Source organism: Toxorhynchites rutilus, chromosome 2, assembly GCF_029784135.1.
Source record: "Toxorhynchites rutilus septentrionalis strain SRP chromosome 2, ASM2978413v1, whole genome shotgun sequence".
In the NCBI taxonomy this organism is placed as follows: Eukaryota; Metazoa; Arthropoda; class Insecta; order Diptera; family Culicidae; genus Toxorhynchites; species Toxorhynchites rutilus.
Window position 1 is genome coordinate 99,778,142 of NC_073745.1, and position 18,213 is coordinate 99,796,354.

The 18,213-nt window shown below is 38.8% G+C and overlaps 3 protein-coding genes across 3 annotated transcripts; 1 reads left to right on the forward strand and 2 right to left on the reverse strand.

Annotated features, from left to right (window-relative positions):
- Positions 1-2,433: 2,433 nt before the first annotated feature.
- Positions 2,434-3,459, forward strand: LOC129767916 (probable 28S ribosomal protein S25, mitochondrial). The gene is made up of 4 exons (XM_055769194.1): positions 2,434-2,766; positions 2,837-2,943; positions 3,002-3,089; positions 3,153-3,459. Exons 1-4 carry the CDS (start codon positions 2,630-2,632, stop codon positions 3,325-3,327), a joined length of 507 nt encoding a protein of 168 aa, XP_055625169.1. The 5' UTR covers positions 2,434-2,629; the 3' UTR covers positions 3,328-3,459.
- On the reverse strand, positions 3,347-4,366 carry LOC129767915 (probable RNA-binding protein 18). Its single transcript, XM_055769193.1, has 3 exons — positions 4,223-4,366; positions 4,097-4,158; positions 3,347-4,008 (listed from the first exon to the last, which is right to left on the reverse strand). Exons 1-3 carry the CDS (start codon positions 4,229-4,231, stop codon positions 3,492-3,494), a joined length of 588 nt encoding a protein of 195 aa, XP_055625168.1. The 5' UTR covers positions 4,232-4,366; the 3' UTR covers positions 3,347-3,491.
- Positions 4,367-16,844: 12,478 nt separating this feature from the next.
- On the reverse strand, positions 16,845-18,120 carry LOC129768294 (26S proteasome non-ATPase regulatory subunit 7). The gene is made up of 2 exons (XM_055769841.1): positions 17,780-18,120; positions 16,845-17,720 (listed from the first exon to the last, which is right to left on the reverse strand). The coding sequence occupies exons 1-2, from the start codon at positions 17,949-17,951 to the stop codon at positions 16,894-16,896; spliced, it is 999 nt and encodes a 332-aa protein (XP_055625816.1). The 5' UTR covers positions 17,952-18,120; the 3' UTR covers positions 16,845-16,893.
- Positions 18,121-18,213: the final 93 nt, after the last annotated feature.

The window sequence follows — 18,213 nt, forward strand, 5'->3', positions numbered from 1 at the left end:
AAGACGTAGTCCTACGTCAAAACTGTCGCGATATCCGCGGCGGCGAATCCGCCTAATGTGACATCAGCCTATGTCAGGCCCGGGCGGTTTGTATTTGATTTCCGCATTCGTAGTATATCTCACTCTTCGTTCTGACGCACTCTTCTGTGAAATATGATATAGTCATGCACAATGTAAAGATGTGATTTCGTCCATCACACCTGTCTGAATAAAGGTTTACTATGCGATCTTCTGAAAAATAATCTTCACTCAGAGACAGCCGAAGATTTTGCAGCACGCACAAATCAATTTCGTGCGATCCGCGGTGAGCTTCGGATTTATCCCAAAGAAAGCATCGAGCGGAATTTTGACACCGCTGCGTTTCGAAAACGTTGAGGTTGAGCATGCACAATTGTTAATAGTAGAAAGCCTGACCACACAAGAGATGGGGGTATCGGAAGAGATTTCTGCAATGCGAAGCACATCTCTTTCCAGCTCTGCATACACCGCATATAATGGCATATAATGCGTGGAGGCCATTTACATACATGGCAAATGCTTACCGATTTTTTTTTTTGATTAATATGCAACTTTGACCGGCTATAATAGCGATTATGTTGAATTGAATTGCGATCTAATATGAATATATTCATGAATTGTCAAAGCACCAAATACGACTTCTGCCATTCTCTTATACGTTTTATTACAGACATAGAAAATAAAACAAATGGCGCAAAATATTTTCGTGAAATGTTTATTATAGCCTCACGATTCGCCATTTTTATATATGAGTATTTATATTTGTAGAAATAATAATTGTTTGATTGACTTGTGTTGGGAGTGGAATATGAATGTTTATTATCTCGCGCGGCTATCTGAAATTTATTGCAACAGCAGTTAAAACTTTCGAGTGTATCAGCATTTCATTGACATTTCAATATGATGTAATATGTTCATTATTAGGATCTAATATGATTTACTGTTTCATGATTTTCTTCAGCATGCAACACGATTTACTACAGTACTGAATCGATTTAAATTATACGCTTATACGACACAAAAACTGCATCAGCGTAATATACGCATAAGATGCGGCTTAATTATATTTTACGACAATGTACATCATCAAATTGATGTTTATTATACCGAATTGCGACTTAATTTGATAATGGTATATAAAATCGAGTTTTTACATTTTATGCGATTTCAAATATACACGATACATACTTTGATTGATATTATATGCGATTATGATTTATCCGGAGTTCTTGTAAGACTTGGCACGTGCAAAATTATACAATTTAACGTTTACTGGGCGGTGTCTGTTTGAAGATAAATCGAAAACTATTATAAGAAACTGCCCAGCAAACATTAAATCGCATAACAAGCGTATATATAACATCATATGCCCTAAAATTTGGTTGGCATATAATGCGCCTAACTGGAATATGCATGCAAAAGTGGAGGCCATATACATACATGGCAAATGCTCACCGAATTTGTTTGGATGAATATGCAACTTTGACCGGCTATAATAGCGACTTTTGCCATACTCATATACGATTTATTACAGGCATAGGAAAAAAACAAATGGCGCATAATATTTTCGTGAAATGTTTATTATAGCCTCACGAATCGCCATTTTTTTATATGAGTATTTATGTTTGTAGAAATAATAATTGTTTGATTGACTTGTGTTGGGAGTGGAATATGAATGTTTGAAATGGCACAGATTGATGTTTGGTGAAAACTGCTCCAATGTGGGTTCGAACTCCGGTCGTCTGGATTATCATCCACCAGCTATCTCGCGCGACTATCTGAAGTTTGAATCAATAGCGGTTAATACTTTCGAGTGCATCAGCATTTCATTGACATTTCAATATGATGTAATATGTTCTTTATTAGGATCTAATATGATTCACTGTTTCATGATTTTCTTCAGCATGCAACACGATTCACTACAGTTACGATTTAATGTTTGCTGGGTGGGTCCAACCCATCTTCTGAGCACCCATCATAATTTAGTTGACACGATATTATTCGATCATCTATACCTTGCAACTTCTGTGAAAAAAAAGACAGTAGACAGAAAATATGAATCGGATACATTTAATTAAAGGGTCTTACTTTTTATTAGATTCAATTGAAGTTAGATCCTTTTGCATCAGAAGGGTCTATCCGAAAATTTAAACATTATCAGTTAGGCCGTTTTTTCAAAATGATTTTTATGTGTTTTTAGTAGTTTTTTTAAATTGTATTGTTGAATGGTTGAATTCTCAAAAAAAAAAGGCAAAAAAGCTTGTTTATATTTTCGAGTTAGGTCCTTTTGACATGTTGCTGTAGAAATGAATGTGTTTCTTTGGTGCATTTATCGGCTGCATGGTGGCGCGGCAATCGTTCAGAGAATATCGGAAGACAAAAATGATTCAAACTTGTTCATCTCGAATGAATGCCTCAATGAAGCTGGGATTATTTTGATAACGCGTTTAAAAGTAAACAAACGTGTTCTCATTGATTATTATTCCATATCTTTTTTCATGAAAGAAATAAAGTAATTCCAGCAATCAAAAAATAACCAAAGTGCATAAAAACTGCTGCGAGTCCAGCCACAGAATTTCCACACCGACGAAAGACATTTCATAAACTCAACATGCCTTTTATGAAAGGTCCGGCACCGGTCCGCAGATCGATACAATACCTGAATGCAGGCCGTTTGGCACTGAAGGAGAAAATTAAAATCTTCAGCGTCAATTACAACACCTACGGGGATCATCACGAGGGTGCCAGGTAACTAAGCAATGGAACCGAAACAGCAACAATTGGACACATTACGTAACAATATGTGCATTGTTTCCAGGGACTTCGTGTTCTGGAACATATCCCAGATTCAGTACAAGAATCCGAATGTGCAGGTGATCACATTCAAGAACATGACTCCCTCGCCGTTCATCAGGTGTTATTATGGTAGTATAGGTTGTACTGCGAAATAAATAGTTGCAGCTAATCGTTGATTTTGTTGCAGAGGATGGTAAACAAATGTTGATTGATATCGATAGCAAAAATCGCAACGAAATAATGCAGCATTTAATAAAAGTTGTGGGCAAATCTTTGTAAGTTTTCTCAATGAAACTTATACCATGTCCGGATTTAATCTGTGACCGTTTACATTGCAGAGAAACTCTCAAGGCGGAAGAGAAGCTTGCCAAGAAACAAGATAATCCTGCCAACTTCGGCGTTGGCTGTGCTAAGCATTGTATTTGTGAGATTCCTGGCCAACTCCCCTGTCCCGGTGTAGTTCCCGTACCTAAACATATGCGTGGAAAATATCAGCGTCAGCTGAGAGAATAGAAAGTAAGAAACATGATACTTTTTCGTCAATTGATTACCTTTATTACGGACATACATTATTGCTTACATTTTTGTCCAAAAATAAATTAGGTAGACATAGTTTACAGCAAATAAATTAAACTAGAATAATAATCTCGGCGAGCTATCTACAAGATGTCCGATTCTCATTTGAACCTACTATTTCGGTAAGGGCCACTTCTCCCACCACGACTCATTCCTCTCTTCGATTTGAACGAATCTGTCTTTTGATTCGCCTGATTCTTGTTGTACTGATATCGCTCTATAATTGGCCGCTCGCACTGATTATTTTTGTTAATAATCAAATCGTCAGATCTACTTTCCATCATTTTAAGTTTGGCTTCCAGCGCCTGAATCTTAGTCTGTTGACTCATTGGCCCACTGGAACCGGCCTTGGATCCCCCGGCGAGTGCCGGTATCTGCAGCTTTGGTTTAGTTTTCTCCATCTCGTCCCGATTAACGTTCTTTGCCCACCGTGCCACCATGTGCTTATCGCCGACCAGTTTACCGTTCAGGAATTCCAGCGCCTTCTCGGAATCCCGCTGCCTCTCGTAGGTCACGAATGCGTAGCCCCGGGGGTATCCAGCCATTGGACCAGAGCGATGGAACAGCATGTCGAACTTTTCAATTTTGCCGCATTTTTGCGCAATTTTCAATAGTTGATACCAATAATAGGAACGGAAAAAGGAAATGGTTAAAGAGTGCTCTCAACGAATTTCGGGGCAAGGCAGAAATAAATCATTAAGCAACTTACTCGGTGACGCGACTGTCGAGATTCCCAATCCAGAGTCTTCGATCGTCTTGCATTGGAAACTGCCAATAGAAAAAAACAATGTTTTATGTTGTGTTTGATTTGGAATATTTTCGGTGAACTCACATCACTCATTTTGTAGTTGTTTATCACTATGCCTGATCAACAATAAAATCCTATTTACGATCTGGATTTTGCAGTAATTTTAAAGTTTTCCCTAACTTTTCTACGTGAAGACCCTTGAGAAAACATTAATCTATTTGGTTGACATAAGGATGCTTTTTGTTGACATCTTTAGGTAGCCTTAGGGGGATTCGCGATAACACCTACCCAGCGGTGTAAGAAGATATCAAGATGTTCACGCGTAGGTGGGATTTAAACGATAAAGATGATTTTGTGAAGTTAAACTTAAATATTTAATTCGATTCAGATTCAGCTCTATTCATTTAAATTCAAATAAAACACAAATAATAGTTGTTAATCACCTTTGATTTTGGCGCTGCAGTTTGAAGAACTTATATCTAGCAAGGAAGGCATGCGGCTTTATGCAGCTATTCAATCGAGATATGTACCAAGATGGTGGAGTTAACAGATGGCTCGTAATTTACACTATTTAGAAAAGATGTATGAGGAATGGCAAGACGAAAAGTTTGGATTTGTTTATGTTATTACTTACGTTGATATGGTTACATTTGATTTCGTCGAAGGTATTTGAAGCAGTATAATAAATAAACAATTGTCGTTGAAAATTGTAACCTAGTAACCTTTATGCATATGCTTCCGCCAACTGGCTCGGCTAATGTGATTCAAGGAATGCTTTGATCGTGGTACCGCCACTGGCGTATAATTTGCAGCTTTGTTTTTTGTGCTGGTTCATAACGGCAATCAACTGTGCCGGCGAAACTGTAGTCAATGTTTAGTGTTGATTGGATACCATCTATGTAAATAAGTTCAAACTTACGGGATACGTCCGAACGGCAATTCTGACATTACGTTTTACCTTCCACTTCACTTATCTTGATATGTACCTTGTTCTGACCAAGGCGCCTCTATATATACCAGGTGAAACAATCATATGAAATGCACTTTCAGCCATATTGGAATTGCTGTCGGTATTGTTTACAAACAGTTGCCGGCAGCTCTCTACAAACTGCCACGACGCTTATTCGAACGATGCTTACTATGTTCTGCTTTCGCGAATTTATGTGAAAAAGAAGGGATGATTTTGTAGAATTTCATTCTCATCCAGTTCATCCACTACTCTCGCATGTGAAAATGCAATAATGGCGTATCCTAGCAATAACAAAACAAACAACCCCCGCTCCACAAACCGTAATGCCCTTCTTATTGAAGTGATGATGTTGCTTCACCTGTTATACATTTATACAAGCGCCTTGGTTCTGACTGATGAACAACTGGAACAATTTGCTCGAAAGCTGTCTTCATCCAACGACTATGTTTCTTAACAAGATCTTCTAATAAAAACACGAAGATTCGGAAAAAAATGTGGTCGCTGCAGGAATAACGACAGAGGACGTTCTCAATTGGAATTCACGTGAAGTAGTGCAAAGGTGTTTTGTTTCGAATCTGTATCAGATTCTTTCTTTAGTCTGTAGAGGGTCTCGATTGGTGACTGGTCTCATTAAATCATTGAGAACCCCTATTGACGAACGCAAGTCTGGGAATGAGCAACGTAGGGGGCAAAACTTAGCCCCAAGCTCTGTTAAAAGTGGTATAACGGGTGTTCAATAAAAAATGAGAATGATTTCAGTATCTTTCTAAAAAAAAAGTAAAAAGCGTAATTTTTTTTTCATCGAGAGAATTGCTCTCTGGGCTCCCTAGGAATGGGTTGTTCGTTCCTTTTCGCTCGGGTGCTGTAAGTTCGACCAAAGTGGCGTTGAAACAACAAGCACCCCGCGAGCGCGTTGTATGGTTCTTCGAAACGCGTGAAAATCAAGTAAAAAAGTCACAGGAGAGTTGTGTCCGAGACACGACCGTACAGTTGACGTAGGATTCCGTTAGGCTATCTGTTGATTTTGGATATGTTTGAAGAATTATATCGTTAAACTTTTTGATAATGATTTGGTTTTAATATCTCTGTTAGGGAACACATTTTGGTACGAACAAAAGTTCCCCCTCATTTAATGTGTTTGCAATGCTGATTACCCACAGGTAGCTTAGTTTTGATGACTCTGTTAGGGAACAGATTTTGGTGAGAACAAAAGATCCCCCTACTTTCATGTATTTGCAATGCTGATTTCCCCCAGGCAGCTTGGTTTTGATGTCTCTGTTTGGGAACCGCCGCATGTGTCGTCAATTTCCACCAATCAGAAGTGGGTGTTTCCGTTAGATAGGGGTTGATATTTTTCAATTGTTCGATAGTTAGTTTCATGACATATACTGTTTTCTTCAATATAAAAAATTGTTATGGAGTACCGAAATCGATTGACGCAATAATTTGATCAATCCATCATGAAATGACTGAGCAATAAGCGTTTGAAATTGGACAATTTTCACGATGTGCTCGATTTTTGATTTTCAATTTGTACCCCAATATGTTCCCGAAAGACGTAATCCTACGTCAAAAGTTTACAGTAGACCACTTTCGGGACGAAAAGATGCCGGTGAGCACTATCGGCCGAAAAAAGGTCTGCAGTGTGCGGGGCTTTAAGAGTCCTTGTTCCATTCCAATAAAACTACCTATTCCTACTCGGTAAAGTAAGATGAAGGCTTCGTCAGCTACACTGACTCTGATTGTGAAAATGACTCCGACATTCGGGGTGTTCTAGTGTAGAGGCACGAATTTCGGACGTTTTTGACTTCTTTGATTTCTTTGATTCTCTTTGATTTCTAAATAGAGGATCACTCTACGAAAATTGCAACGTTTATTAAATGTTTTCAAATGCATATTTACGCAGAATCGTCCTTACGATAGATGTTATGATATATACCATTAGATGGCAAATTTATCAAGCATATTTTTCGCCTGAGACATCAATAACAAATATAATAAAACAAATGAGAATTTTAACAAATAAAATAGTTATTTTTTGCGAGCGGATGCGAAGGTAAATCATGCATTATGCATTCTTTCTTTCAACTTCGTTCCCATGAATTTTGTATGCAACTCAAAATTGTGTGCAATAATATAACAAACGGCCCGTTTCAGGGCTACTATTTGGAGTTTCAAAAGATTTCTGAATAATGAAAAGAATTAAATTAAAAAAAACAACTGTTCTGAAAATCACAGTCCTACGTCAAACTTTCGTCAGTGCCCCTAAGTTTAGATCCTTCTACTTTTTCTAGATCTTAACAAATAAAACAAAGAATATTATTACCATCCATTATTCCATTATTTGAACAATACAACGGAAAAAATCAAAATAAAATAGGTACAAGTTGGTAAAGCGAGGCATTTTAAAAAAATGTGTGCCAGAGGGTACAGGATTCCAGTCGTTCTGGTTATCAGAACCAACAAAATCGAACAGATTCTGAATCTGTAAAGATGCCGCCATGATATGAACCTATATGAATATCAGTGCTTTCACCATTCATTCAAATTTGAATGAACCAACCGTAAAACAGTTCATCTGCTCTGAAACTCCTCACACTAACACACCGAGCAACTGATGTTTGCGCTGAAGATACCACGCGAGGGTAAAGAGCGAGTACGAATGTTTCCATGCTTGTGTACTGAAGACCTTGTACTCATAAAGGTGGCCGTACACTGTTTGCCCGGAGGTCAAATATTTGATATTTTTTGACAGATAAGGTTTGTTTTGATATTTGTACAAACACTATTTTGTTTGCCACTCTTCAATTTCCAACAGTAGTAAACAATATCAAACACCGAACAAGGAAAAAATCAACTGAAATATTCAAGGTAACCTAACCATCTACCGACAGGTTCGAAGAACAGACTGAAAAAATATTTTAGGCATCCAATAATTTAATATTTGCTTGTCGTGTTTTGTGTAGAATATATTTGATCAGTACACGTTGGACAAAATTTATCTGTCAAAAAGAGTAAACTATTTGGCTTCGGTCAAACAGTGTATGAGCACCCTAAGTTAAACAGCTGTGAGAATTTTCGACGAGAGTCTAGCAATACTCTCTTGTCCTCTGAACGAAGCCTGTAAGCTGTATATTTGGTTCAGTAGCATATGAGATTCACGGGCCGGTTTGCCGTACAATCATTTAGATTCAGATATGGTTACTGAGTCTGAATGCTTATTTTTTTTCTGTCCTTTGAAGCGCACTCCATTTGAGCCAGCTAGAACTAATATGTTCGTGTGTCATTTATTTAAATTGTGCGTTCGCTAAATGTGCCCTTGAATAGGGCGTGCGTTCACTAGGCTGCAGCCCATTTGTGTATCAATAATAGGCGTCATATTCAATTCGATGTTTTGCTTTCGCAGTTCTGCAGCTCACTTAGCGAGTGGAATTCGCTAATTGGATTGAATTTCCAGCCTAGTTAGCGAACGAGTATTGTATCGTCGACATTTTTTTAAAACAGGTTCAAAAGGCGTTTCACCATAGGCTGTGAATTTACATAAAGATAATATGATGCTTCCACTTTTCTGCTTTGTAGTGTTTATTACTTTTTGTTTAACCGTTTGAGTACGGGGCCATTTTTTGAGCATGCGGGTGAGCTTGGCAATTTTCATATGAATATTAGCTGTACCCTGCCACGGTTTGCTGAGGCACATTGTGGTTGCATATGTTATGTTGTAACAACAATCCTAGATGTGATTGGTTGTTTTGTATATTGTATCATAGTTTGAGCTCAATCGGTCCCGTACTTTTGGAGTTTTTAACGCACACACAAACGAACAGAAAATGTATGTATATATATATAGAAAATCGATAAATTTTAAATCACTTCGAAACACAATTTCAGTTCATAATTCTATCAAACAGGTGGAAAAAAAGATGTATCCATCACATAGAACACATATTCATTACTGAATAGTCGATTTTCATTAGAAGCACAATTTCAGAAACGCACTCTGGTCATATATAAAATCATTTTTCTTCCAATTTTCCAATTTTTTATGCCACAACAACACTCCTTGAAGTGGATTGTATATTGTGTACAACTTTGAGTGATCGGTTCCGTACTTTTCGAGTTTTTGACGCATACACAAACGAACAGAACATTTATATATATATAGAGATGACTAATTTCTATTTATACAATAAGTATCTGTGGGAGCTGGGACCTACACTGATATTGTGAAACGGCTCTTGATACAGGCTGAACGGAAAGCGCAGCAAGAACAATTCGGGGCTAAACGTTTTAAAAAGTGCCAAGTCAAAAATGTTACCATAAAACGAGAGGAGCGCTATCGCGGTCCACGTCCCAAAACGCTAGATGGTTCGCCCCTTCTTCTTAAACGTTCCTAGATGAACTTTGCCGTCTCAACGTAGTGTGTTACTTGCTTCATTTTTTTTTATTAATACTTGAGATTTCTATGCCAAATAACATGCCTTGAAAGCATTCTGAGTGGCAAGCTCTAGAATACGCATGACCTCAATCCCTCTGAGTATTGAATTTTTCTTTTAGTTATCATTTTTATTAAATTCCACTAAACGCATAGCCCATACACGTGTACAACGTTGAATTTTAATATACAAGAATAAGAAAGTAACACAAGCAATGCAATCTGCTGACAGAGCACAAGTGAATTTGCTTTCCACGATAACAGAAAAATGCTTCCGTTCAATTATCTATCCGTGCATCACACATCATGCTTTCATGCACCACAGCTCACCTGGTACCCGCTAAAGGTAATATTATATTATCAGGCACGTAGCGTTACCGGCACGGCACGTTTCATGCAAGACAAATATTATTGCGTTTGTTTCAAATGTATATGCGTATATATAGCGGAACGGCTCCGGACATACGCAGCACGTTTCAGACAAATGCATGAAAGAATTCTTGAAAAGAATATTTTGCCGGTGCCGGGCACAAACTACACGGGCGAGTAGCACCATACATACAAATCAAACGTCGAAGTTCGTGGTATGGGTGCGTTCGTCGCTCTTCTGTACGACATCGGTTCAATCACCAGTAGCATTTCTCCGCTCCGTCTGCGCTGCCGGTCCGTACAGAGAAGTTGCTATGCCTGATGATATGAATACATCATGTATTTGTCTGCCGGTGTCAGTACGCGCCGTTTACGCTACGTGCTGGATAATATAAAACCGCCTTAAGAGAGCACAAGCGACTACATTCTGTTTACAGCTGAGAGTGGATGACTTCCACTAGAAGGTATTACACGAAGAGAAGAGAGAATGAGCATTGAATGTTCCCCCTCCACGTTTAGCATTCAAGCATCGAATGTTGATGGTTCACCGACGTTGGTGGTAGTGAATCAAGGCAGTTCGCCGGCATCACAGTGTTGGGTGTTTCAAAGGGAGTATTGTTCATGAATGAACAAACGAATGAATGCCATTGGTTCATATTCAGTTCATTCAATATCCAAGCATTGATGAATATGATTTAGTCAAACTTTTTTTTTTGTCAAATGGCATCCGTTTGAAAAAAAAATTGCTTTTTAGCACGTTTTTCATGACTATTTCATGTTTTTGAAATAGTAAAATTTAAAAATAATGTTTTTATTGATTCGTGCGATAGAGGGATGTATAAAGATATATGCACAACGAATTTGGAATAAATTGGTTCAATAGAAGTTGAGATATCGTGTACGCCAGTTCGAAAAAAAAAGTTTCGAGAAAAACTTGTTGGAAATTTTGTGTCAGGGCCGTACTAAATTAAATACCACTTTACTGAAATGTCTATAATTCGGTCAAGAAGAAGAATATTAAAAATATGAAGAACGAAAAAAAAGTTCTTTTTCCAATCCTTTTTAATTTTTTCCGTCAATCAGGAAATTCACGTGAACTAGTGTCTGGAAAAAGGTCTTTTGCCTTTCCTGAAGCAAAATGATTGTTTCGTGCTAGTTTGGCTGAATTTGGCGTCCTCCCATAACAGAGCAAAGGCCGTGAAATGATACCCCCTAGAGGTGGGCAAAACGGTTCACTTTAATGAACCGTTCAGTGACCAACCGTTCACTTTAGTGAACTAGTTCTTTTGAGCAGTTCACTCACTCTTTTCTACAGTGGAGGGATATGTCAAAGCAAGTATAAAAAGTGTGGGATGTTATGTAAGACTATTTATTCATAAAATGCCGTTTTAATCATTATTCGTCCGATATGTTTGAGTCGTTATTTTCATTTTTTTCAGCATAAACTAGCATTGTGCTGCTTTGCTTACGATGTATTGCAATAAAAGCTATAGCAAAACTGTACCCAAACCGCGAACCTCCCTCTTAAAATAATATGTATATTTATATTTCCACCATCTTCGTCTACGTCGTACAGATTGTTTTCTTACAAACTAAATTAATCCAAACGCCTTATTCTAACACTAAACACATTTTTGGATAAAGTGAAATCAAACTCTTCACCAACATTGTTAAACGATCGCAAACATAAATTAAAACAGTTGTTAAAGCCATAGATCGTTCTGTGGAAAGGAATTAGGAATAACGGGGAATTCCGGAAACGACGAGGAGGAATATTCCGCGGAACCTGCTGTAGCAATTCGGGGCAATCCACGTTGTCAGTTATAAGGTCGAAGATAAATAGTCGCTGTTGTTTTTTACGCCTATCAGAGAGGGTTTCTAAATCGATCAACTTGCAGCGATCAGGATAGCTGGGAAGATTGATTGGATCATTCCATGGGAGCTGACGCAAAGCAAACCGCATGAATTGCTTCTGAATTCGCTCGATCGCAAGGATTTGCGTAACCTGGAACGGAGTCCAAACCGGTGAGGCATATTCCAAAATACTGCGAACGAGCGAGCAGTACAGCGTCTTGAGGCAATAAACGTCGGTGAAACCAGAAGCATGCCGACGAATAAATCCCAGTACTGTGTATGCTCTGGTGATTACGATACTTATATTTTCGTTGAATTTAAGCTTAGAATCGATAGTAACTTCAAATCGCAAATTGAATTCACACGTTCCAGAGGATCCAGGCCCATGTGATAGTGATGACTAATAACATTTTTGCAGCGTGTGAAGGATATTGTTTTACACTTTTTGCTGTTTACGCGCATGCCGTTGTCATCACACCAGATTAGCAGTCGATTTATATCCTCCTGTAATGCAGCACAATCGTTGACGGATGCGATCACCCGGAAAAATTTCAAATCATCGGCGAAAGCAAGTTTTGATGAAGAAAGCAGCTCACACAAGTCATTGACATACATAATAAATATTAGTGGGCCCAAAACACTCCCTTGAGGCACACCAGATGGAATAATCAAGCACAATATGATATAATATAAAACAAGACTGTTTAAATCTATCATCTATCAACTATATTTTCTAAGTGAGATAGATTTGCATATCAACTTGCTGAAATATTTACCCTGAACTCCAAAATATGAAATTATTTGATAAATAATTTAACAATCCAATTTAAAACCATCGCATCCTGAAATGTTGCGTTTTTTTATGAAAGTGACAATACCAATATATTATTTTTGTTGTTTTATGGGGCTATAGTTTGTTTCCATTCGTTAATTTAAGAACTTTTTACCTTGCAGCACCATTCATCTATCATTCGTTCGTTTTCTTTCCTCTTAGGCGGCGGTGACACTGGATGCAGAAAAGTGGTCGTACAAATTGTGTGCAATAGTGAGAGAAAACAACCGCATTGTGTTGTATTGGTGTGGTTACATTGCTTCCCCCTTGCTTCGCTCGAATTCGCCAGCTTCTATCGAACAAAATTGTTTGTTTCTCTTCGTACAATCAAATTTTCGTGCGTACTCCGAGTCAGTGTCACCTTACCCTTATGCACCGCTTACCGTACACAGTTCGTTCTGAACGTTCTGTATGCACAGTTCAGTCAGCGGTCAGTTCGTTCTGAACTGCATACACAGTTCATTCGGCGGTCATCGCAAACAGTTCGTTCTGAACTGTATATACAGTTCGTTCTGAACTGCATACGCAATTCGTTCTGAACTGTATCCACAGTTCAGCCAGCGGTCAGTTCGTTCTGAACTGTATTATCAGTTCATCGTTCACCGTACACAGTTCGTTCTGAACTGGGTATACAGTTCATATGAACTGTTGCCCAGCAAAAAAGAACGGCAGTTCGTTCACTCTTTTTGGTGAACTAGTTCTTTTGATCAGTTCATGAACGGTTTGCCCATCTCTAATACCCCCACAACAACGTGGCGCTTAAGGGTGGGTTTAGACTAGTGATATATTCATGTGAAGAAATATATGAGATTTATAGAAATCAACCGTTTACACTAGCGTGAATTTCTATAATGAATATATTCATATTTGCGGTGAATTTATTCACCTGAAGTAGAACTGCATCCAACTTTAGTGATTTCTCATCAGTGAGAAATTCACAAGCGTTTACAAGTTATATATACCTCAAATAAGTGTATCATATTTATTCTCACCCGTTTACACCTATTTTCACGTGAATAAATCCATCTATAGCTATAGATCTCCCTAGTGTAAACCCGCCATAAGAATAAGAACCCTCGCAACACGTCAGAGCTCCGCCCAATCGAGGATTATTGGGTCATTGGACGGAGCCATTCAAAAACGGAGCGCGAGGAATATTGGGTTTCACTACCCAAAAACTGTTTGACATGAGAAGCAAGTTGAGCTAAACTGTTATTCTGTGAGCTTGAGCTTGAGCTTGAGCTTGGGTAGACTGTACAATTCGTAGTTGCTCTCCGTGATTGACCTGAACCAACCAAATTGCACACAGAACACTCAGAATGACGCTTGGGACTAGCAAATCATTCTCGTTGTGCAATTTTCGGTGATTCGAGCTTTAAATGGTCAATAACGACGCCGGCCACGTCCTTACAGTCACCAGGGGAAGGGAAGGAATGTTAGTATGATATTCGCCGCCCGAAGGCCAGAAGGGTCGCCTCTATAGCGTGGTTCCCTAGCGTTTATCATGAGAGGGATAGTTGTTAGTGGGGAGAGGTAAGAATCAGGATTCACTGAGGTAAGTGATGTGATTATGTGAAAGCGAACAATCGACGGAACGAGAAAATGAAATTTCGAAAATCCTATGTGTCTCAACGCGCGGCAGAAAACCTGCAAAATTGATTGGACCGACTATATATTCTATTATTTATTGCACGTATTTTTTATTTAAATCCAATCGTGACGGCGGAGAGTTTTCTTTGGGAAACCTGAGAAGGTAACCGAGAGAACAGCTCCAAAACTAATAATTCTAAATTCATCACGCGTCTTCTTTATCGACCTCCAATCCCGACGATGAAGAGTTGTCTTTGAGAAACCTGAGAAGGTAACCGAAGTCACGAATACTATTTATAGAACTCCAATAACGATGGCGGGAAACTGTAGATTTCAAATATTATTTCCTGAAGCTGAAATTTGTAGTCTCAAACTTCAGATTGAAAATTTAAATATCGAATTCCGAATACCAAATCTAAAATACTCAATTTCGAATCCTTTAAATTTTATATTTCAAGCCTATGTTTTAATTATAAAAAAAATAATTTAATAAATTATAAAATTTTTTAATTTGAAGTTCTAATTCCGAAATTTCATTATCTCACATTCTATTCTTGCCCATCTTGCATTGTGCTCCCCAAGGGTTCGGCAAGTGAGCCAGCAGCTACCACATTTACACACATTTTCTATCTCACTCTCATTCTCAAATAGTTCCCTCTCCGGAAAAGCTGCCAGTCCTTCCTTAAGGTGAAGGTGGAAGCTAACCACAAATGGCTGCCACAATGGCGCTCATTTCTTTCATCTCTCTCCCTCATCCCTCGCCCGAAAATCAATAATTTTGCGAAACAGTGTGAAGAAAATGATCCTTTTCGCACACTTCCCATCAAGTAATATCAACCAAACTCTAATCGATTACTCACAAGATATTAAACATCTGCTGTCGCACTGTATAGTGAAAAACGTCGGAAATCTCGAGCAACTGCTCTGAAAGTTAAATTTTCATTTTTCAATGGTTTTCAATGGTCGGCAATGGTGTTGTTTGTATTGGTGAAAGCATCGTAATTTTTTCGACACTGATGCCAGACAACATCATCGAAACCGCTATAAAAACCACTCAATAAAATTTTATTCCTGAGTCATAGCGTTTCATGTCATGAAAATCAATAGAATAAAATTGTGTTGATATCAATACAATTATTATTTTTACGTTTAATGGGTCTATAATGTAAGTTTCAGCAACTTTAACATTGGATAAGGAAATTGTATTGCAGAGCTCGGAACACTGCCACGGCTGCCTATGCTTTCAAAAACAGTAAACGGAAAAGTAATACATTTAATCAAAATGCCTTCGGCCAACGAAGAGAAGGGCTAAGGCTCTCCAACGTGAATATGTGAAACAATACGATCAACGAAGGAAAATATTAAGGAATTATCAACATCGAGTTACTATGCGGAAGAACTTGTTAATACCAAAAGAGACCCAATTCGCATGTGTTCTAAAAATTGCTCATGTTACGCTCGCGTATAATCAGAATTTTACTTCATTTGCAAATGCCCTTTCTATATATATTTATATTTGCAATTGTTCATCGGAACATATCGTTCATACATTTTACTTTAGTATTGAATTGTTATTTTTTTTTCAAATGTATTCAAAGACTCGTATCAATGAAGCGCCACACAGTCTGATAAGTGAATAGATCTATTTACGTGTGCTTTGCTTTTCTCTCACAAACACTATTCCCCAGGAACACTGTAGCAGTGTTCCTGTGGGTTTACCTATACTACTACAATGACTAGCTTCCACCTTCACCTTAAGAGAATCACATTCATTAATTCTAATTAGATTCCTGATGGAGCTGAAGAAAAGATGAAAAACAGAGAGACACTGGTGCTATTCGATTATAAGCTCTAAAGAAGTTAAGTAGGATTAATGTATGGATATAAAAAGAAGTAATATTATACAAAGAGCAATAAAGAACTTAGCTGGGATCGTTGTCAACTGATCATTCCTGCAATCCACCCTATAGTGATACCTGCACTACCGAACACACAGGCACATACTTCGCCCTATCAATGATAAAAAAAAAGAACACACACACATATACACAAATGGAAACAGTCCGATAAAGCCAAACGAAATCTTCGCGTCTTCGCATCACAAACAATTGCTTTATTCGGAGATCATTAACTTTTAACTGCTTCAGTGAATCCTAAACACCCTCGCGAATTTATGGCCAACCGCTAGAATCATACTCAACGATCAGCAGAGAAAAACGCGTTCGAACATGTCTGACGAAGCTAGAAGAACCAAACGAGGAGCGAAGAAAAAATGCGTGTTTTCCCGACGACTGCCCGAACGAATCTCTTGAGCTAAACTGTTATTCAACAAAGTATTGTTAAAGTATTCGCAACTGTTATTGGCGAACAAAGTATTGATGGGCGAGCTCTCACGAGCCGGTTCATCAGAACGAGCGTACGACCCACGGTTCTTTACAAATGAACCACGGTTCAAAAAAAATCATTGTAACACCCTGTACTTAGCCATATCATATATAAGGGTACCAAACAGTGCCCGATCATCTCAAGCACGGAGTTGATAGATTGATTATTTCTTTATTCGTGCAATTGCATCACTAAACGACTCATTTAGCATCAACATAATTAAAAATGAAGCACGATTTATTATGATTCAATTTTTATTCATTAAATTTAAGATTTTGCGTAATATAAAATAGCAAAAATACCCTCAAATACATACTTGCGTTTTACTTCTTTTTCTCCTCTTTCGTTTTCTCATCCTTCTTATCTTTATCGTCCTTCTTTTTATCCTTATCGCCATCTTTCTCGGCCTTATCCTTAGCGTCTTTCTTATCCTTCGCATCATCGCTTTTCTTGCCCTCCTCAGCGTCCCGATTGGTGAGCTTATTATTGATAAGGTTGTGCAGAGCGATGATCGATCGAACGAGCGAAGCTAGGTAAACAACCAGCATCTGATCATTTGTCTTCACGTACAACGTGTCGGTGAAATTTTCCTGTGCTATATCAGGCAGGAGGTTTAAAATATCCTGCAGCTGATACACAATCTGATGGTTGACGGGAAGTTGAGCATTGCCCACTTTCAGTAGGTAGGCCTTTATGTCACGCAATTGAGCGTTCAACCCCTTCAAACCCAGCAACTGGTTGGTGATCTTCTGGGACAAACTACCCACCGTGGTATCCTTGATGTCACGCAGCAGGTGCTCCACACCCACTTCCTCCGCCTCCTCGGCACCGATTTCACTCGGAACATGCTCGAACGTTTTCGAGGTAGGCGATCCATCGTCATGCACTTCCTCGACGGCAATGTATGCCTCTGTTGGAAGACCCAAGTCCTTCGGTTTGGCATCAATGATGACCAGCACCGAATTAGGACAGTAGCGACGAATCAACTCGTTTATGGCGATGTCGTTCTGGCACAGCTTCGGTCCGGTGTGATACCAACCGACGACGCGTTCGCGGGCGTTCACTTTCTTAAACATTCCGTACATGTTCTCCAGATAGTCGTGATCCAGGAACCAAACCGATTTGTCTTTGTCGTCCTCGTCGAATGGGACTGGAAAGGGCGAATAATGATATTCAAATCGAATACAAATGCCATAACCAATTACTTACCAGCGAAACTGTTGGATACATCCAGCACCCCTTTAGCTCGCCAGCATCCAAGTAGCACCCCAACTACACGCTTTTGATTTCCGATTTTCCCCATCCGGTTAAAGTGGTCCACAACGCTCAACAGTACCAGCGGGTGGACAATCACTTTCGTTGTGCTGGATTCCGCCGGCATTTTTTCAGTGTTTTCTTACCGAGCCTTTATCAAACCACAAAAACGAACGTAAATGTAGCGATTGCCACTATTTCCAAGGATAATTACGGTTCTTTTTTTGTATTTCTCGCTACAGTGTTCCTGCGTTTCGGCAACTCACAGAATGACAAAACAACTTTTGCTGGCTAGCGTGTTTGACGTTGTTGACGTTTGTAGCAGGGAGTTCATTGCCACGGACGCGGTGTAATTCATTGCATGAACTCGCTGTGTCAAAAGGCAGGTT